Raw genomic sequence first — 21,361 nt, 5'->3', positions numbered from 1 at the left:
CCAAATTGTCCATGGTCCTAGCAGCCTCCATACTCTAGTTACTCTTAGAAATACTTTCCTCCATGAGATGAGGCACTATAGTAAGACACCTTTAGTTCAAGAATTGCAAGTTGCAGGAGATGCAGCAGATAACAGGGGCTGTGTCACAGGATAACTTGGTGCTTTCGGCCCCAGTCTTGGGGTTTTCTGCTGACATGCCTGGTGGTGCAAGAGCTTTAACACACTCCAGAGAAGCTGGACATTTAGATATTTTTCATTTCTGGTTAAACTCTGTGTCCTTCTATTAGGTTGTGTTGATAGGCAAAATTCAGCTCTTCACCTGCTAAAATCTCCTTTGTTGGCAAAAGGTATCATAGGCAGAACCTCAACAAAAGCATAAAGAGGAACGCTCAAGTTTTAAAGTGGATTAAATAGCTATACAGTAGGTAAAGACCGTTCTGGTTGGTAATTCGAAGGAATTGTATGTTTCAGAAGTTGCCTCACCTGGAAGAGAGAGAAAAGCCCATCTTGGAACAAAGGTCGGATGAAAACAGCGACTTGGAAACACAGGTAAGTGATGATGCTGACTGACTCTCCAACCCTTCTGATTGACTGAAACGCTTTATCCCCAGAGACATCTCCTGCTGTGAATAATTCAATATCACAGCCCTGACCCACCTGGGAGGAGACTTGGTTTTGTCATAGTTCTTCCTTATTTACAATAGAAGGAACCCTGGAGATGAACTAGCCCAGTGAGCCCCCAAGCGTGGAACACGGTCCTTTGACCATTAGTGAAATAATTCTAGGTCCTCTGCAAGTTTATCAATGACCTGCCATTAAGTCACATGGCCTAACATTCTTTTTTTTTCCCCCCACCCCCACCTTTGGCTTAAACAATAGAAATTTATTTTCTCACAATTATGGAGGTTAGAAATCCAAAATCAAGGTTCGTTTCTTCTGCGGCATCTCTTTCCCTGGCTTGTACGTGATCATCTTCTCATTGTGTCTTCACTTGATCTACCCTCTATCCGTTAGCGGTCTGACATTCTCTTTTAATGTTTCTGATTACAACAGAAAAACCATTTTGGTTTGAGGCTTGTGTACCTTCAGCACGTCTTTGACATATGATGTTCTTTTTTTTTGAAATCAAAGATGTTATCATTGTGCTTAATTTTAATTGGTTACCTCCTATTGCTGGCAAATGATACTAGTTTTCCATTTACCAATTTAAACAGTTTTAACTTAAGTAAAAACTGGATCGTTTAAAGACAAATATGAAGCCAACTGAAGTCAAGAGGAAGGTAGAAACTTCATAGCGTGTGAAGGTTTTCTTTGCATAACTGGAGCCTGGGAACCAGTGAACCCACTCAACTTTCTGGTTGGGGGATCAGGGTAGGCAAGAAGGGTCAGAGTTATTCAATGATATGGATAAGATTGCTGCCTTTTCAGAGGCCAGCTAGGATAATAACCCAGGCCTCCTGATGCTTAGTTCTGCAAACTCCAAACCCCAAACTTAGTGGCCTGTCACATTGCTAAAAGTCATGCTATTTTATTCAACATGAAGTCTGTCTTGGACTAGCAGTTCTCAAATTTGAGAGTGTGTCACAGTTTCCTATAGGGCTTGTTAAAACCCAGAGAATTGGGTCCCACCCCAGTGTTCAGGATGCAGTAAGTCTAGGGTAGGGCCTGAGAATTTTCTTTTCTAATAAGTTCTCAGGTGCTACTGGTGCCGTGGTCCAAGGACCACACTTGGAAATATTCTGCTTTAGACTGACTGCTTCTTAGTGTGGGTAGAGGGACCACTGACCATTGGGCGGACAATTCTCCGTCATGTGGGATGGAACATTGAGCATCCCTAGCCCCCTGACTGCCGGTATTCTGTGGTGCTCCCTCATCAGTGTGACAGCCAAAAATACCTCCAGAGATTTCCAACACCTCAGGATAAAAGGCAGTGCTTTGTTTCCCTACAGGTAATACTCTCAAGCTAAGATGCCAACATTCCTATTCCCTAGATGGTTGCTTCTCATTTCTAGCCTCTGATGTGTTCTTCTCATGTTTCCTGCCCCTCCAAGAGTCTACCACAGCTAACACTCCAATCTTTTCTTCATCACTTGTCCTTGTTTATGCTGCTACAACAAAGTACTGTAGTCTGGGTGGCTTGCAAACAAGAGAAATTTATGTCTCACTGTCCTGGAGACTAGGAGTCTAAGATCAGGATGCCAGCATGATCAGGTTCCGGTGAGAGATCCCTCCCAGGCTTCAGACCTGGCAGAAGACACAGGTGGGAAGCAAGCTCTCACATGACCCTTATAAGAGCACTAATCCCCCACCCTGGGGGCCGTGAACCACCGAGGAAGCCTTAATTCTAGTCACCACCTCCCAAAGGCTCCATCTCCTAATACCTTTACCTTGAGGGGTTAGAGTTTCATGATACAGATTTTAGGGAGACACAGTCAGACCATAACGCAGTCTGAGTGCTTCTGAGCTGTGAGTTTTGAGATCTTAGATTGATAAAAGGGTGCAGTGTAACAAAGAATGAGAACTTCAGACTTGCTGACTCGGCTTAGAGCTCCAGAACTTTTTTTTCAATATTGATTGATGCATTTGGCTGCACCAGGTCTTAGTTGTGGCGTGTGGGATCTGGCTCCCTGACCAGGGATTGAAGCCTGGGTCCCTCCATTGGGAAGGTGAGTCTTAACCACTGGACTGCCGGGGAAGTCCAGCCCTCCAATCTTTATTTTGCTAATTGAGTGACCCTAGGTGACCTCTTCTCTTCTGGGATACTCAGTCTCCTCACCTATCACCTAACAAAGGGGATTTTGATTGTTACCTGGGGTGGCTGACACTAAATTTGATGCTGAGAATCTTTCACTAGTGAATAGGATGTGGTGCCACACTGCAGAAAATAAAATTCATGAAAGTAAAATTCTAAATGAAACTTTAACTAGCAAGTAAGATAAATATTTTAATCTTAAAGCAAATAGGTCAGTATGTTTTGATTTCTTCTGGAAATTTGGGGGAATTCAAGTTTACCTCTTATACTGGAATTCGGAAGGATTTTTTAAAAATGCTTTAAAATCTGTTATTTCAGTAAATTTTAAAATCTCACCATCAACTTTCCTGCATTTTTTTAAATTTATAAATTTAGGGGACTTCGCTGTGGTCCAGTGGTTAAGACTTTGCCTTCCAGTGCAAGGGGTTTGGATTGGGAGCTAAGTTCCCACATGCCTCAAAGTAAAAAAAAACAAAACAAAATGCAAAGCAGAAGGAATATTGTAACAAATTCAATAAAAATGTTAAAAAAGGATCAACATAAAAAGAAAAAACTTTTTAAAAAAAGGTATAAATTTAGTCATTGTCAGTAAGTTTCTTAGAATGGGTTTCTAATGGTTTATTGAGAGGATTGACTATAATTTTATGTATATTTAATATGAATGATTATATATAACACAATATATAAGATTATATTTATAAGGAAGCTTTAAAAAGGGTTTCCCTGGTGGCTCAGCAGTAAAGAAACTTCCTGTCAATGTAGGAGATGGCAAGGACCCAGGATTTGATCCCTGGGTCGGGAAGATTTCCTGGAGGAGGAAATGGCAACCCACTCCAGTATTCTTGCCTGGAGAATCCCATGGACAGAGGAGCCTGGCAGGCTACAGTCCATTGGGTCACAAAAGAGTTGGATAGGATTTAGCAACTAAACAGCACAACATGCTTTGAATTAACATGAATTTGTTAGGCAGCATGTTGCACCTGCACGTGGGGCTTCCCAAACAAAACTATACTTTTTCTTATAAAAAGTCTGCAAATTAAGCAAAAACAGAAGAGAGACAACCACAGCCTGTTGCTCGTGTCTCTCTCTAATCTGTCATCTTCTTCCCCTTCTCTAGAATCCTAGCTCCCTGGTCCCCAGGCCTTTGAGTCAGCAGAATCCCGAGAAGAAAACCCGTCTTTCTGAACATTGCCGCCTCTATTTTGGGGCACTCTTCAAAGCCATCAGCGTGCTGAACAGCAGCCTCCAGAACAGCCAACCCCCCGAGACCTTCATCACGCAGAGCAAGCTGGTCATCACGGTCGGGCAGAAGCTGGTGGACAGGCTGTGCCGGGAGACCCAGGAGCGGGACGTGCGCAATGAGATCCTGCGGGGCAGCAGCTGCCTCTGCAGCCTGCTCAAGGACCTAGCGCTGGCCACCAAGCACGCCGTGCTCCAGCACCCCAGCCCTGCCGCCCTGCAGCACCTCCGGGCCGAAGCCAAGAAGCTGGAGCAGCACGCGCAGCAGTTCAGGGGGACGTTGGAATAAGCCTCGTTCTCCCTGTTAAACTCTTCACTTCAGTTGCACACCCACAACCTGTGCAAGTCTGTCCTCTGGGAAAAACCAACCTGGGGGTGTGCAGTGGATGGCAATCGTCATGGTGCCCAAACCCAGTGTTACTGAGGGTCTGGGCAACTCCAGGATATTGGCTTATCCCACAGAGTCAGGGAGGAGTTAGGTGTGAAGAAAGGACCTATGGTGTAGGGCCAGTGTATGAAATGAGGTTGTGGAATCCAGTTTTTTATATTAGCCCAATGTGTGCCTGTGTTAAGTTCATTCATTCATTCAGTACTTATTTATTGGATACCTATTGTATGTTAAATTCTAGGTGCTAGGCATGTAGCACAGAATCAGACCAAGGCTTTGCCCTCAGGGCGTTTACAATCTAGTGGGGAGACAGACAAATGATGGAGAAATACATACACAATATATTAGGTGCTAGGGAGAAGCCTACTTTTGGGCTTCCTTTGGGGCTCAGTGGTAAAGAACCCACCTGCCAATGCAGGAGACATGGTTTGATTCCTGGATTGGGAAGATCCCCTGGAGAAGGAAATGGTAACCCCCTCCAGTATTCTTTCCTGGGAAATCCCATGGACAGAGAAGTTTGGCAGACTACAGTCCATGGGTTGGCAAGAGAGTTAGACATGACTGAGCGACTAAACAACAGGGAGAAAATAGAATATGAGAATGCGGGCAAAGATTATTTTTAAGTGATTAATTTCTGTTGCATCTACTAGAAAATGTAGTATAATTTTCAGTTTGGATAGAATTAATTCTGTGAGACTGGTACAAATTCTGTATCTGTGACTTATACCACACATGTATATATATATATTTGCTGTTTTATCTGAACAGAGTTAAACAAGCATGTTATAAGTAGCGGTAAATTTGCAATATAACATGTTCTATTGGGTTCCCTATTTATTTTGTACATTATAGATTCTGTGTTGATAAATTCAACACATGGATTGAGCATTTAGTATGTTCAATCAGAAAAGGTTTATACCTCAATAGTCTCAAATGTGTTACCATTTATAATATTATGTCAATACAGTCATGAATTGAAACATCCTTTGCACCAATCTTTTCTTTGGAAAGGTGTTTGATCTGTGTCACTTGGGTTCTGGTACCAAAGCAAAATGTTTATTTGTGTCACGCAAATGCTTCTCCCCAAAGTGTGCAAGGAGAGGAAGTAGAGGCCAAGTTTGCACATGCAACGCTAGCTCGGGAAAAGTAGAGCCAGGAAGTGTGGTATAAACAGCAGCCCTATCACTGGGCACAGATCTGAGAGTGGCCCAGAATTCCCCCCCACTCCCCCACGCCAAATCAAACACCTCCTCTTCCTGTCCTTGCAGCTGGGGCTTTAGTTCATGTTTCTATGGTTACATCATCACTTCAAGGGGAGGTTCATGTCTTCTATGTGCCCCTCTGCCATGAGCCATCTCTAGGCTGGAAATTACCTGAAATGGTACCAGCTGCAGTTCCTATCTGCTACTCTGCACTTTTAAATTGTTGACTACCAAAAGTTACTCTCAGGGTCCCTAAAGAAGGATCCTGTCCTGGTGAGGCTTGGTTCTCTGCACTAGAATGGAGACATTTTCTGGGAGCAGCCGTGATCTGTGTCAGTTAGGACTCCTTCTGATACCATCTCTCTTAAGCAATAAAAGGAATTTATTGACTCAAGTATCTTAACATAATCCAGGGTCAAGCTGGCTTCAAAAACAGCTGCTTTGGGTACCCCCAGCAGAATCATCAAGGCCCAATTTCTGAGTCCCACTTTCTCTGTGTTAACTCTCATGGTTTCAAGGTGTCTGCCATGAGTTATGGTCTTTATTGGTCTGTGGCCAGAGGGGAAGAAAGAGCCTTAGATCAGATGTCTGCCCCTAACAACTCCATGGTAAGATGGGTGTATAATACCCAAAGTGTCCTAGACCTGGGATTTACCCCTACACACAGACACACACACACACACACACACACACACACACACACAGAGCCATGAGTTCCTAGACAGATAAGGAGATGGCTCTAGCAAGAACTGTGAAATTACTTCTTCCCTTACTTCAAAGTAACAAGTCAGCCTGCCATAATCTCATGGATGCTGAGAGAAGACATGAGATTCTGGGATCAGAGACCATGTCGGGGGTACCCAAGACCGCCCTGAGGCCCCCTGATTCGGTAGGAAGCTTCACAAGATCCCACGTATAGTGTCTCACCCCTCCGATCTATCACAATCAAAGGAGACAGAGCAAAATCTGCAAAGGGAAAGGTCACGTGGGAATGAAGCAGCAGGGCAGGCTCAGGCTGCCAAGAGTCCCCTCCCGGGGGTTACCTAGGACCCCCTTAACTCCCCCAGCTGGGAGCCATGACAATATACAGGGAGTGTTGCTGGCCAGAGAAACTCATGACAGCCTGGCCTCCAGGGTTTTCACTAGCGTTGATCATGTGTGAGCCTCTGTGTGGCGTGGACCAAAGTCTCAGACTCTTTGAAGGGAAGCAGGTGTCCTGTATGAATCACATTGTTTGTACAAACAGTTTAGGCCCTGCTCCATTCTTACCAACTCAGGGATGGTGGAAACTCTCCCTGAAACCAAGTTCCTATACAACCGCCAAAGCCAATCTTGCCAGCAGGCCTTTCTAAGGATATTAGTCAGACCTGTTATTATGTCAACTCTCCTACACAGAGTCAAATGGCTCCTCTTATAGCCTCACAAGTGGTTACTGATTCATTTTTAAAATAAAAAAAATTATTTATTTATTCTTAGTTTTGGTTGTGCTGAGTCTTCATTGCTGCTCGTGGGCTTCCTCTAGTTGCAGTGAGCATGGGCTACTTTTGTTGCGGTGCACGGGCTTCTGTTGCAGTGGCCTCTCTTGTTGCAGAGCACAGGCTCTAGTACTCATGGGCTTCAGTAGTTGTGGCACAGGGGCTCATTAGTTGTGGCTCTCAGGCCCTAGAGCGTGCAGGCTCAGTAGCTGTGACTCCAGGGCTCTTGGTTGTGGCGCACAGGCTCAATTGCTCCATGGCACATGGGATCTTTCCAGACCAGAGACAGAACCCACCTCCCCTGCATTGGCAAGACGATCCTTAGCCACTCTACCACCAGGGAAGTCTGCTAATGCTTCATTTTTACATCATTTCCCCATACCCCTCAAGTCCCAGAGGCAATGCAAAGGTGTGTGTATGTGATGCTGTGCACACAAAGGGTTTGCACCAAAGCCATAAAAAACCCCTGAACCTAGGAAGCTCCCAATCTTTTATAGCAGTCTCTGTGTAAACCTGACCAAGCTTTGCCTCAGAGGAAGACTTTATCTTTATGACACTGGACAGCAAACAATCCTGCCCTTCTTCTCTGGAGGGAGATGTTGTCTCTGTCTTCCAAGGGGTTTGCTACATACATCCTTGACAAGATAGTCTGGAACAAAATATCAAGCCAATGCCTCTGTTCAGAAGACATGCAGAAACACGAGAGACCCCTGGAGTGCTGTGTCCTAGCCGGAACCCCTAGCAAAGTGAGAAATGGCACTGTAGAGAGGAAGGGCTGCTCCAGGGAGACACCAGTCAGTGTTTGCTCCAGGAGGCAAAGTGATGTGTTACACACTAGTGATAGCAACGGGATGTATCTATTTAGTGATTACTACATTTCAGATACTGTTCTAATGCTTTAGATGTTTCAACTCATTTAGTCCTTTATAAGTGACCTAGTCTCCAGGAGGTAATGAACAGGTCCCACATGGTTTCAGAACACTATGTAAGTATGTACCTATGTATGTAGAGAGATAGAATGACTGAGAGAGAGCCAAAAAGAGAGACAGAGACACCACAAAGAGACAGACATCTGGAGCTCTATCTATCTATAGATATTTCTTTTTTTTTGAGATCAGTTTAAACCAGGGACCTTTGGCAACAAAGTATAAAACCAGAACCACTGGGTTCAAAATATTGAAAACTGCTGCTCCTAGCTAAGTGAGTTTCCTTCCTTTTTTTTGAAAGAGAGCAGTTATGGGATGAGTTTCCACTGATTGATTTAATAGGATAATTACTTCTGAAAAAGTTGTAAAGTAGATAAAATCACATTTTTCAGGTTTCAGCAGCTTTGTGCTAAGTCTGTTTCTTCAATGTCCAGAATTCTGTACTGTTTCCTCTCCAGGTAGGAAGAGGAAATGGTGGGTGTATGGTGGTGGTGGTGGTGGTAGCAACCTGACCTCAATTAAGTTAAATTTCCTCAGGAAGATGGAAGTGGTGAGAAGCCTCCTTTAGAGATCTTTCAATGTGATAGGCCCTGGGGGCGCCAAGAACCCAGGTGGGTGGCAACTATTTTTCTTAACAAAGCATCTTTTAAAAATGTTATGTTCTCCCCAAGTACGCACCGCAGGTCTCCCGAAGCTTTCCCTTTGCAAGTTGCCCATATTTGTAGGTTATTTGCTAATGTCCTTTTCCTTTCCTTCATTCATTTAACAATCATTTATTGAGCATCTCCTATCTGCCCAGGCCTCTTCTGATCACTAGACGTGCTGCAGTAGACAAAACAAAGGGTCTCATCATGCAGCTTTCTTCTCAGCTCAGGGAGATGGAATACCAGGGCCAAAGTGAGGGTGAAGGCCAGTGAGGCACTCTCTTTGGATGCAAAATGCAGGCGGGCACACCCAGCACTTGGTAATAAAGATAAATTATATTTTATACAACATTTTAAAAATCTAAATTAATGCAAAAACTCCATGGTGGACAAGACATCAAAAGTTACATTTATAACAGGTTATCAGTGATGGTAAATGGAAGGAAGAAATTAAATCAGGGTAGTGGGTAGGGTGATGGGGGAGATGTGCATTTTTAAAAAAGATTTATTTATTTTTTTGGCTGTGGTGGGTGTTCACTGCTGCACTCAGGCTTTCTCTAGTTGTTGCAAGCAGGGGCTACCCTTCATCACAGTAGGTGGGCTTCTCAGTGTGCTGGCTTCTCTTGTAGCACAGCACGGGCTCTAGGGCACAGGTGGGTTCAGTAGTTGTGGTACGTGGGCTTAACTGCTCTGTGCTATGTGGAATCTTCCTGAACCAGGGCTCTAACTGGTGTCCCTTGCATTGCAAGGCAGATTCTTAACCACTGGACCATCACGGAAGCCTGAGTTTTTTGTTTGTTTGTTTGTTTTGTTTTTAATGCACCCTGCAGCATGGGGGAATCTTACTTCCCTGACCAGTGAGCAAACCCATGCCCCCTGCATTGGGAACACAGAGCCTCAACTACTGGCCCTCCAGAGAAGTACCAAGATGTGCCTTTTCAAATGGAGAGGTCTGGAAAGATTGCTCTGAAGAAAGGACCAGGAGCCAAGTGATGATGCATCACTGAAGAGAGTCAGCTTGGCAAATGTAGGGGAAGAGTGTTCTGCAAGGGGAACAGCAAGGGGAGTGTGCAGAGTAGATGTACACCTGGAAAGCAAACATACACCGGGAGAATAAATGCACACCTGGAGAGTAAACGTATGCTGCTGCTGCTGCTAAGTCACTTCAGTCGTGTCCGACTCTGTGTGACCCCATAGACGGCAGCCCACCAGGCTCCCCCGTCCCTGGGATTCTCCAGGCAAGAACACTGGAGTGGGTTGCCATTTCCTTCTCCAATGCATGAAAGTGAAAAGTGAAAGGGAAGTCGCTCAGTCGTGTCCGACTCTTAGTGACCCCATGGACTGCAGCCTACCAGGCTCCTCCGTCCATGGGATTTTCCAGGCAAGAGTACTGGAGTGGGGTGCTGTTGCCTTCTCCGGAGTAAACGTATACCTGGAGAGTTCTATCAAGTGGAGGAGATGCCAGTGTAGGAAAGAAAAATGAATGACGTAAGCTGGGAGGCGTAGTTAGGAGCCCAGTCCATGTAAGGCCCTGTAGAGTCCTGGAATAGTTTTAATATTTCACTAAAACAGCAATGAAAAGTAACTTTTGTCTTGAATTACCGCCGCAAACACTTCCATTTTCTACTTTATTTTAACTGTCTTTGGGACACCCTCCCAGTGTAACCTTAAATGAGGCCATGAAATTCTTTTTTATTTTTTGGCCATGCCAAGAGGCATGTGGGATCTTAATTACCCACCAGGGCCTGAACCCACACCACCGGCATTGGAAGCACAGTCTTAATCCCTGGACCACTAGGGAAGTCCCCAGGCTGTGAGCATCTTGAAGAATCCTAACACGTAGTTTTACGTTTTTGTTTTTTCATGCTGACTCTTAGAACGAGTTATTCTGCATATCAGCCTTTTCCAGACAGAATTGAAAACTGCAGCTTTGGAAGAGCATCTGGGCAGAGCTAACAGGAAATAAAACCCTCAATGGTTTAGAAGTCGGAAGTATTTGGGAACTATTTTAACAGGCAGTTGAAGCACTTAAAGTAGTGGGTCTTAGCCTGGGCTTCAGGAAGCCATGAATAAAATGCATATATGTATAAAGTACAGCTGGGCTTCCCAGGTGGCTCAGTGGTAAAGAATCCACCTGCCAATGAAGACAACAAGGGTTCAAACCCTGGGTCAGGAAGATCCCCTGGAGAAGGAAATGGCTACCCACTCTAGTATTTTTGCCTGGGAAATGCCATTGACAGAGGAGCCTGGCAGGCTACAGTTCATGAGTCAAAAAGAGTCAGAGATGACTTAGCAACTAAAATAACAAACAAATTGTAGCATCCTGAGTGCTTATGGATAATTTTTCTGGGGAATAAGTCCAAAGCTTTCACCAAATTCTCCAACAGGTCCAATGACCCAGAAAGGTTAAGGAATACTGATTTTTTTAATTGGCTGAACAGCATGTGAGATCTTAGTTTTCTGATCAGGAATGGAACCATGCTCTCTGCATTGGAAAAGTAGAGTCTTAACCACTGGACTACCAAGGACGTCTCTAAGGAGTACTGATTTTGGTAGAAGGTAATGGTTTTCTCTATCATGATTCCACTCCTCTCCTGCCCTTCAAGTTCACAGCTTGATCCAGGGATCAAACTTGTCACCAAGGATCCTCATAAGGGAATATCCTTTACCAGCTCATTCAACAGACAGTGGGAAGAAGCAGCAGATAATAGACCTACTTCTCAGTGTGGCTGGAAATGAAATACTCGAATGAAATAAAGGCAGAATACAATGCCTGACAGCTCTCAACACAAACTAGTTGCTACTGATATTAAAAAATAAACCTGTACATTTTAGCTGTGTATAGTCTGCAACACAGAGTAGCTAAGAAACCAATATTCTAAAAGAGGAAACCAAGGGGGAAGAGAAAAACCATGCAGCTGCCTGAACTTTAACGCCCACACAGTCATTACCACTGGGTGTCATCAGTAGCTTTGGGGGGAGGAGGTGAAGAATCCTGGCATCTGTGGTTAGATGGGCCTCATTTGGGAAAGCCCCTCCCCCACCTCCTTTCCCTTCTACTTCCCTGATGTGTGCCATGGACCCAGGACATCTGGCACATCTGAGCCTCAGGGTTGTCACTTGGATAACAGAAGGCACTATACCCCATACTAAGGTTGAGAGGACAGAAGGCAAGAATGCTTCCAACTCTCCCAGCATAGAATTACAGTTTGATAAAGAGCAGCTATTTTTGTTTATTCCACCCCAAATGAATTTGGTGAGGGGTAGTTGTACCTGTCCGAAAAGAACACTGGTTTGAGAGTCTGTCTAAAAATCCTTTATTTTTGCTATTCTCTGTTTTTCTGTCCATTGCTTTAAGAGAAAACCAATCTTAGAAGCCATCCCCAGCTCTCACTAGCTGTTTAACCTTGGACCAGTGCTTTTGATCTTTCCAGCCTTCTGTTTCCCTACCCTAGAAATGAGATTCTAGTTGAATCAAACTTTTTTAGGGTCTGCTGGTCAACCCTCTTGGAATGAATCTGTACTTTTTTGGTTTATGGAGGACTTAGACTCTTGCTCTCAACCTATTCGGAGAAGGCAATGGCACCCCACTCCAGTACTCTTGCCTGGAAAATCCCATGGACGGAGGAGCCTGGTAGGCTGTAGTCCACGGGGTCGCTAAGAGTCAGGCACGACTGAGCGACTTCCCTTTCCCTTTTCACTTTCATACATTGGAGAAGGAAATGGCAACCCACTCCAGTGTTCTTGCCTGGAGAATCCCAGGGACGGGGGAGCCTGATGGACTGCCGTCTATGGGGTCGCAAAGAGTCGGACACAACTGAAGCGACTTAGCAGCAGCAAAGACTCTTGCAGGCACTGAGAATGCAAGAGGGAGTAAAACAAAGTCCCTAGGAAGTTTACAGTTCTTGAGATGTTAATAAAAATAAATTAGGTGCCAATCAGAGACCAACTGATTAAAGGATTTATTTTAATTCTAATTAATTGCAGTATCAGATAACTCAATCATCTAGCCCTTGAAGCTTTCCAATCCACATACACTGTATTTTCTCTTCCCAAGTGGGGAGTATTTTTAGTGTTTTTGTTTCATTTTGATCAAGGTGGTAACACCCAGACTCACGTCCATCTAGTCAGTGATGCCATCCAACCATCTCATCCTCTGTTGTCCCCTTCTCCTCCTGCCCCCAAATCCTCCCAGCATCAGAGTCTTTTCCAATGAGTCAACTCTTCGCATGAGGTGGCCAAAGTACTGGAGTTTCAGCTTCAGCATCATTCATTCCAAAGAAATCCCAGGGCTGATCTCTTTCAGATGGACTGGTTGGATCTCCTTGCAGTCCAAGGGACTCTCAAGAGTCTTCTCCAACACCACAGTTCAAAAGCATCAATTCTTCGGCGCTCTGCCTTCTTCACAGTCCAACTCTCACATCCATACATGACCACAGGAAAAACCATAGCCTTGACTAGACGAACCTTTGTTGGCAAAGTAATGTCTCTGCTTTTCAATATGCTATCTAGGTTGGTCATAACTTTCCTTCCAAGGAGTAAGTGTCTTTTAATTTCATGGCTGCAGTCACCATCTGCAGTGATTTTGGAGCCCCCCAAAATAAAGTCTGACACTGTTTCCACTGTTTCCTCATCTATTTCCCATGAAGTGATGGGACCAGATGCCATGATCTTCGTTTTCTGAATGTTGAGCTTTAAGCCAACTTTTTCACTCTCCTCTTTCACTTTCATCAAGAGGCTTTTTAGTTCCTCTTCACTTTCTGCCATAAGGGTGGTGTCATCTGCATATCTGAGGTTATTGATATTTCTCCCTGCAATCTTGATTCCAGCTTGTGTTTCTTCCAGTCCAGCGTTTCTCATGATGTACTCTGCATATAAGTTAATTCCCGAACAATCTCGGTTAACATCACTTCTCTGTTGTGAATGCTTCGATCATAACTGACGCCCAGTAAAAAGATACGTTCTCTTTTAGACACATAAACGTTAACTGAAATGGATCCATCCCTATTCATCGCTAATTGCACTAATAAAATTTAGTCTTTTCCTCCACGCGGTCCCAGTCTAGGGATGTTTGCCCACAGTCAGAAAGGCTGGGGTGGGATGGGGCCCCAAAACACGGCTGCTGCTCCTGAGTCGTCCCCACCCGCGCCGCCCCCTGAACCCCGCCCCCGAAAGGTGGAAGAACGATTAGGTAGGCGGATGCAGCAGGAATCCCACGTCCACCGGAAAGATGAAGGGACTGGCTGCAGACAGACGTGCTGCTTGCACCAAGGCCCAGCCTTCGCTTTGCAGCTGCCCCCGCTGCGGGGCCACGCCCAGCGCCTAGCGACGCTCTCCATAGCAACCAAGACTGGGCACAAACCCCGCCCCGCCCCGCCCCGCCCCGCCCTTCCGCGTGGAGACTAGCGTGTTGCGTCATTGCAGCGCGCCGGAAGTGAGTCCTACAGTCGCCAGGGACTCCGGAAGTTGCTGCTTGCTCTGGACTCTGTCGGCTTGCGATGGGTTGCGACGGAGGAACAATCCCTAAGAGGCATGAACTGGTGAAGGGGCCGAAGAAGGTTGAGAAGGTGAGCTACATGGGCCCAGTGGGGCCTGGGGGTGGTGCGGCCTGCGAACGCTCCCAGGAAACGAAGGGAGGTGGGAGGAGGAGCTAACGGGTTTCCACATACAACCGTGCTTATTTATTCCCTTTCAGAGAACTCAAAATTAACCACAGTGTTAATAAGGGACGTTCATTGACTGCGGGCTGTTACCATTCATCCGACAGTATGCATGATATAGGGTGTCTCATGTAATTTTCAAAGCAGCCTTACGGGTATATACTTTCAGAAGCCTCACTTTTGAGACTTGAAAATTGAGGCTCAGGAGGAGAAAGTTGCAAAGCTAGTAAGTGGCAGAACCAGGATTTGAAGTTTGTCTGCTGCTAGTAACAATGATACAAATAGTTGCTGTTTATTGAGTTCTGTACACACTAACTTCGTTTTCTCAGGAGGTCAGGGCCTCCACTTAAAAAGTAACCACCGTGTACACTGCGTTCAAGTTGATTACTGTTGGTCTTAGAAGGTGGTTGGGCTTCTCAGTTGGTAGAGAATCCGCCTGCAATGCAGGAGACCGCGGTTCGATTCTTGGGTCGGGAAGATCCGCTGGAGAATAAATAGGCTGCTGCTGCTGCTGCGAAGTCGCTTCAGTCGTGTCCAACTCTCTGTGACCCCATAGACGGCAGCCCACCAGGCTCCCCCGTCCATGGGATTCTCCAGGCAAGAACACTGGAGTGGGTAAGAAATAGGCTACCCACTCCGTATTCTTGGGCTTCCCTTGTGGCTCAGCTGGTAAAGAATCCGCCTTCAATACAGGAGACCTGGGTTTAATCCCTGGGTTGAATATCTCCTGGAGAAGGGAATGGCTACTGAACATTTCCCAGTATTCTGACCTGGAGAATTCCATGGACTATATAGTCCATGGGGTTGCAAAGAGTGGGACAGGACTGAGCGACTTTAACTTTCAGAGGGTGGTAAGCTCCTGGGGGCTGAGGCCACACCTTTTCCCCCTCCTCAACTAGCACTATAAATACCGTAGATAAATGGGTGATTGAATAATCCATAATTCTCACCAATGATTGAGCAAATTACGTATAATAATTTACCTGCTTTTGTTGTTGTTCAGTCGCTAAGTCGTAGGCTACTAACAGGGAAATTGAGTCAGTAACATGAGCAAGATCACACAACTGTTAGGTAATGAAGCCAGGATTCCCATCCAGTTATTCAGGATTTCAGAGTTAGCACCAGTGATTACTTTTTAATAATAGAAGGTGTTTAAAGTACCTAATATTAATACAAGTGACTGCCACACTGGGTGGTCCATATGAGTCTCCAGTCAGTAGCCAGAGAAGTCTTTTTTTTAAGTAAATTCCATGTATCACTACTGTATTTAAACCCCTCCAGTCATTCCCATTATATTCAGAAAAAAAGTCCCACAAGACCCTGTGTGATCAGACAGGATGTGATCTGTTTACCTCATCTTCTGCCCTTCTCCAGTTCTTTTATTCTGTTCCAGCTCATAGGCCTTGTTCCTCAACCTGGAGTATAATTGCCTCAACCTGATATGTTCTTCACTGAGACAATCATATCATTTGGTGTTTTTTTTAATACATCAGTTAATTCTTTACTGAAATGTCATCTCAGCCCACTGTAGCCAAAATACATCTCTCTTCTGATTACTCTATCCTCTTCTGCTGCTTTACTTTATCATGCTTATCACTATATTTATTTATTCTTTGTCTATTTCTTATGTGAACAGGGGCCATGTATGTGTCACTTTTGTGACCCCTGTGATGTGTCTGCCACACAGTCAACTCCCAACAAATGTATATGGAATTTGAGAGTGAGTGAACACCCAAGGTGATGGTGTGTGCTCTTCTGATCACAGCTACGTGTGCAGAGATTAATGCTGGGTAGCTACCACTTGTGTGAGCAAGCTTTTACCCAAATAGTATTTAGCTCGGTTTTGTTACCTTGAGCCCAGAACTGAAGAGGAGTAGCTTATTGACAGGCTTGGCTAAGAATAGATGTCAGAAGGGGAAAGAAAAGAAGAAAGGGTGATCTGAAACAACTAGAGTACCCAGGCAAGGTGGATTTTTATTATCCTTATTCACTCAACAGATACATATTAAGTGCTTACGATATACACCATTCTAGGCCCTGGAGTTATAGCAGTGAACAGAGTCCAGCCCTTGTAGAGCTTGCGTTTCAGATAGGTATATAATAACATTTGTCGATCACATATAGTATGTTTGATTTGGCCCAAGACATTCCTCAGGTTTAAGACCTTGTGTGGACCAAATTTTAAATTGGAAAGAAGTAATTCCTTCCCTGTCCCCAACTCTCCCAGGTGGTTTTTTTGAAGCAGTGAAGGACTGTGGTGTGAAGCAGGTGGGAGATCTAGAAGGTAGATCCTAAACTTACCTAATGTAGCTTTTTAAATCTACAAAAAGTATAGTACGTCAGCTTCACTGGTGACAAGTCTCTCTCGGGGCTCTTCTACAGTGTGGCTGATGATAAGAGCTATTTAAGATGCCAAAATGGGGCTGTTGGATCTTGGGACCAAATAGGACAACATCTGCAGTAGTGTGGTGGGATTTTTATTGTTTGTGTGTTTGGTTTTGTTTTAAACTATAGAGGGGAAGGACACATTTATCTGTATTAACAGATACTAACTACTATTAATAACCTCAGATATGCAGATGACACCACCCTTATGGCAGAAAGTGAAGAGGAACTAAAAAGCCTCTTGATGAAAGTGAAAGAGGAGAGTGAAAAAGTTGGCTTAAAGCTCAACATTCAGAAAACGAATATCATGGCATCCGGTCCCATCACTTCATGGGAAATAGATGAGGAAACAGTGGAAACAGTGTCAGACTTTATTTTGGGGGGCTCCAAAATCACTGCAGATAGTGACTGCAGCCATGAAATTAAAAGATGCTTACTCCTTGGAAGAAAAGTTATGACAAACCTAGATAACATATTGAAAAGCAGAGACATTACTTTGCCAACAAAGGTTCGTCTAGTCAAGGCTATGGTTTTTCCAGTATTCATATATGGATGCGAGAGTTGGACTGTGAAGAAGGCTGAGCACCGAAGAATTGATGCTTTTGAACTGTGGTGTTGGAGAAGACTCTTGAGAGTCCCTTGGACTGCAAGGAGATCCAACCAGTCCATTCTGAAGGAGATCAGCCCTGGGATTTCTTTGGAAGGAATGACGTTGAAGCTGAAATTCCAGTACTTTGGCCACTTCATGCAAAGAGTTGACTCATTGGAAAAGACTCTGATGCTGGGAGGATTTGGAGTCAGGAGGAGAAGGGGACGACAGAGGATGAGATGGTTGGATGGCATCACCGACTCGATGGATATGAGTTTGAGTGAACTCCGGGAGATGGTGATGGATAGGGAGGCCTGGCGTGCTGTGATTCATGGGGTCGCAGAGTCAGACACGACTGAACGACTGAACTGAACTACTATACATAAAATCAGGATGAGATGGTTGGATGGCATCATCGACTTAATGGACACGAGTTTGAGCCAACTCTGGGAGATAGTGAAGGACAGGGAAGCTTGGGGTGCTGCAGTCCGTGGGGTCACAAAGAGTTGGATGTGACTGAGCGACTAAACAACAAATACATAAAATAGATAAGCAACAAGGATTTACTGTATAGCACAAAGAATTAAATCTAATATCTTGTAACAGCCTGTAATTGAACATAATCTGCAAAAACCTCAAATAACTACACTATATACCTGAAACTAACACAATATTGTAAATAAACTGTACGTTAATAAAAATAATATAAAAGTTATACAAAATAATAGAAATGTAATAGAGAGTAGCGATTAAAAGCATGGTCTTTAGAGCCTGCCTGACTTTATCTTCACTCCTCCGCTTGAGTGTGTGACCTTGACACGCAATTTAACTTCTTGGTACCTCAGTTTCCTCAACTACAAAGATAAGAATCCAAACTCATAAGTTTCTATGAGGGCTAAAATATGCTGAAGCTGAAGCTCCAACACTTTGGCCACCTGATGCAAAGAACTGACTCATTGGAAAAGACCCTGATGCTGGGAAGGATTGAAGGCAGGAGGAGAAGGGGACGACAGAGGATGAGATGGTTGGATGGCATCACCGACTCGATGGACGTGAGTTTGAGCAAGCTCCCGAGTTGATGAATAGGAAAGCCTGACGTGATGCAACCCATGGGGTTGCAAAGACTCAGACACGACTGAGCAACTGAACTGAAAAGACTAAGTCACAGAAACTGTCTAGCATAGTACCTGGCATACAGTAAACCCTTAAATAGTTCCTGCAAAAATTAAATTTGAGGGAATTTAAATTCTTTATTTTTTCTTCCTTTCTTTCCCCCAAGTGTGCCATCTTGTTAAATTATTCAGGTTTGACATTTTAGGAACAGTAGAGAGTGGGACATGGGATATTAAATAGGTGGAAATATCATTTGAGGGCTTCGGAGGGTCTCAGATCTGAATCTTTACAGTGTGGATAATGACTTGATATGCCTTGTAGTGAGTACTCTGCAAAAACATTTTTGTTACATCGGTGATTTTTGTAAGGAATTATACAGTCTTTGTGCTGAACTTTTTTTTGTTTTTGTTTTTAATGCCTGTCTTCTCAATTCTTTGCCCTTAAATTCTTCTACAACTTTGGAGCTGTTCCCACTGTTAGAAATCAACCTGTACTGCTTGTTTTTTCTGTTTGAGCTTCCTTGTTTACTATTAGGATATAAATACTAATATTTATATGTAATTGACGTAAGCAATTTAGTGACTTGATGTAAACTGTTTTTTTGTACACATCGTATATAGAGAGGCCTTTATTTGACATACTATTGATTACTTGTGACTTTTTAAATCCCAGCTTCGTGTTTCAGTAATTTGATTTAAAAAACAAAAATGATCACAGCGTGGTATTACTAAATAAGCCTTTATATGTGGAATTCTGTGGAGTATGTGTCTTTCAGAGGAGAAAATTAACTGAAAGGATTTTTTTTTTCTCTTCTCAGGTCGACAAGGATGCTGAATTAGTGGCCCAGTGGAACTACTGTACTCTAAGTCAGGAAATATTAAGACGACCAATAGTTGCCTGTGAACTTGGCAGGTATAGTTCCTTCACTTAATGGAGATGAGTTTTTATTACATGGTGTTAAAAAGAATTTTAACATGTAAATTCAGTTTTTGATTCATCAGATGATGAATTATCTCAAGCAAATTTGTGAAGCCTGGGTTGTCATTCCCTGTCTCAGAGCATACTTCCGCACTTTTCTATTCAGTTTGGTTTGTTTAATCCATGGGTTGGAAACTCAGGGGCCGATAGGAGGGAGCTAAGTTACAAACCTAAACGCATAAAGGATCCATGTGGGATCAGTAGGGCATGGTGAGGACTGGGTGAACCAGAGAGTTCATGTTCCCTGGTGTTCCAGTGGTTAAGACTTGTTCTCACTGCTGAGCGCCCACGTTCAGTTCCTGGTTGGGGAACTGAGATCCCCCAGGCTGCATAGCAAAAAAATAATAAAATAAAAGGCAGCTGCTATTGAATTCCAGCTTGTTGTTACATTTCAAGAAGGTAGACTGATTCCAAAACATCTGATTTCTTTTTTCCCCCAGGGAAAGTTGAAAATGTGTACTTTAAAAAAAATAATAATTTTATTTATTTATTTATGGCTATGTTGGATCTTTGTTGCTTAGCAGGCTTTTCTCTGGTTCCAGCGACAGGGGGCTACTCTCTAGTTCCAGTGCACAGGCTTCTCATCATGGTGGCTCCTCTTGTGGCACAAGGCTCTAGGGTGCTCAGACTTCAGTGATTGTGGCACAGGGCTCAGTAGTTGCAGTTCCCAGGACCCAGAGCACAGGCTCAATAGATGTGGCACTCTGGCTTAGTTGTCCCTCGGCAGGTGGGATCTTCCTGGATTGGGGATTGAACCTGTGTCTTCTGCACTGGCAGTCAGATTCTTTACCACTGAACCACCGGGGAGGCCTGAAAATGTTTTATGTTAATTTCCCAATTTAAAAAATCTTAGTTTGGGTCACATTCAGTCCTCTGACTGCCAGTCCGCATAGCCCTTGATTTAAACTGGTTTCTTTCTTTGTATGCTTTGGAAATGGTTAAGACAGGATTAAATTTACATTTTTAGGAGTGCAAGGACATTTCTGTTATCAGATGTAAATGACTTTGGACTGTACTCAGTTTAGTCTTCTTCCCTTGGATGAAGGTTGATTGTTGCCAGAATGTCTTGACTGATCTTTATTGTTGCAGACTTTACAACAAAGATGCAGTCATTGAATTTTTATTGGACAAATCTTCCGAAAAGGCTCTTGGGAAGGCAGCCTCTCACATTAAAAGCATTAAGGTAAGACAGGTGATTCTGAAGTGCTCTGGGAGTCTCAGTGGTTAAGGTTTATTGTATAGAATTCATGTATGTTTTACACTGGACTTGGAAATTGGAATTCCAGTCCCATCGAGCCATCTAATAAAGGTGTGATTTAGGACAGGTCATGTAAAGTTCAAGCCAGAAGTCCCCACACCTGTACTTACTGGATTATAAATCTCTGGTGACTTAATGTCTGTGAAAGAGCTTCAAAAATTCTCAGTGTGCTGTATAAATGTTAAGAGGCATAATTTTTGAAGTTAAAACTCAGCTACTTGAATTTTTTTATTTAGAAGACACTTTTATACAATTAGAGATTTTTATAGATAGATCACTTTTCAGTCATTGTGGTTATCTCCTGCTGATTAGATGTTGTGATTGACACATTTCTATCACAGAAGTGGAAAAACAAGTTTTGTAGTAAAGGAACTTTGTTGAGAAGACAAAATCTGGTCAGTGGGAGAAAAATCAAAAAAGTAGTGAAGAATCTGAGAACTGTAAAGCTTGTCAGACACTTCATCTCACTGTGTGTGACATGGTGAGGCCTCATGGCTTGTCAGAGGGTTGCTTAAATCAGAGCCAGAGCCCCTGACTCCCAAGCTGAGGCTTTGAGGTTTTTCCTTTTTTTCCTCCTCCTCTTTCTTTTTTAAGTTTTTAGCCTACTACTACAGTAGGTGTTTTGTTTGAGTCTGGGGTGGGTAATTAAAGGATATAGGGATTTGAAATAGTTCATTTCAGACAAATTAATAATTCTGAATTGTGGCTGATGGTCATGCTGTGGAGATATCCATGTTGATTTTTGTCGTCAT

General features: G+C 43.7%; 2 protein-coding genes across 3 annotated transcripts in view; both read left to right on the top strand.

Moving 5' to 3' along the window:
* CASS4 (Cas scaffold protein family member 4) overlaps window positions 1-7,039 on the top strand; it is a 37,295-nt gene extending 30,256 nt beyond the window's left edge. Inside the window, exons 6-7 of the mRNA XM_019972155.2 lie at window positions 472-549; window positions 3,870-7,039. Coding sequence (XP_019827714.2) covers window positions 472-549; window positions 3,870-4,280 — 489 coding nt within the window. The 3' untranslated portion in view covers window positions 4,281-7,039. The remainder of the gene's footprint in view (window positions 1-471; window positions 550-3,869) is intronic.
* Window positions 7,040-14,036: 6,997 nt separating this feature from the next.
* The window catches only part of RTF2 (replication termination factor 2), a 43,296-nt gene continuing 35,971 nt past the window's right edge, over window positions 14,037-21,361 (top strand). For both annotated transcript variants that reach the window (XM_019972153.2, XM_019972152.2), the window contains exons 1-3: window positions 14,037-14,193; window positions 19,191-19,285; window positions 20,441-20,534. In XM_019972153.2, coding sequence (XP_019827712.2) covers window positions 14,125-14,193; window positions 19,191-19,285; window positions 20,441-20,534 — 258 coding nt within the window. In that variant the 5' untranslated portion in view covers window positions 14,037-14,124. The remainder of the gene's footprint in view (window positions 14,194-19,190; window positions 19,286-20,440; window positions 20,535-21,361) is intronic.

Source organism: Bos indicus, chromosome 13, assembly GCF_029378745.1.
Source record: "Bos indicus isolate NIAB-ARS_2022 breed Sahiwal x Tharparkar chromosome 13, NIAB-ARS_B.indTharparkar_mat_pri_1.0, whole genome shotgun sequence".
NCBI classification, from domain to species: Eukaryota; Metazoa; Chordata; class Mammalia; order Artiodactyla; family Bovidae; genus Bos; species Bos indicus.
Note: the sequence above shows the minus strand (reverse complement) of the source record. Positions and strands in the feature narration are given on the sequence as shown.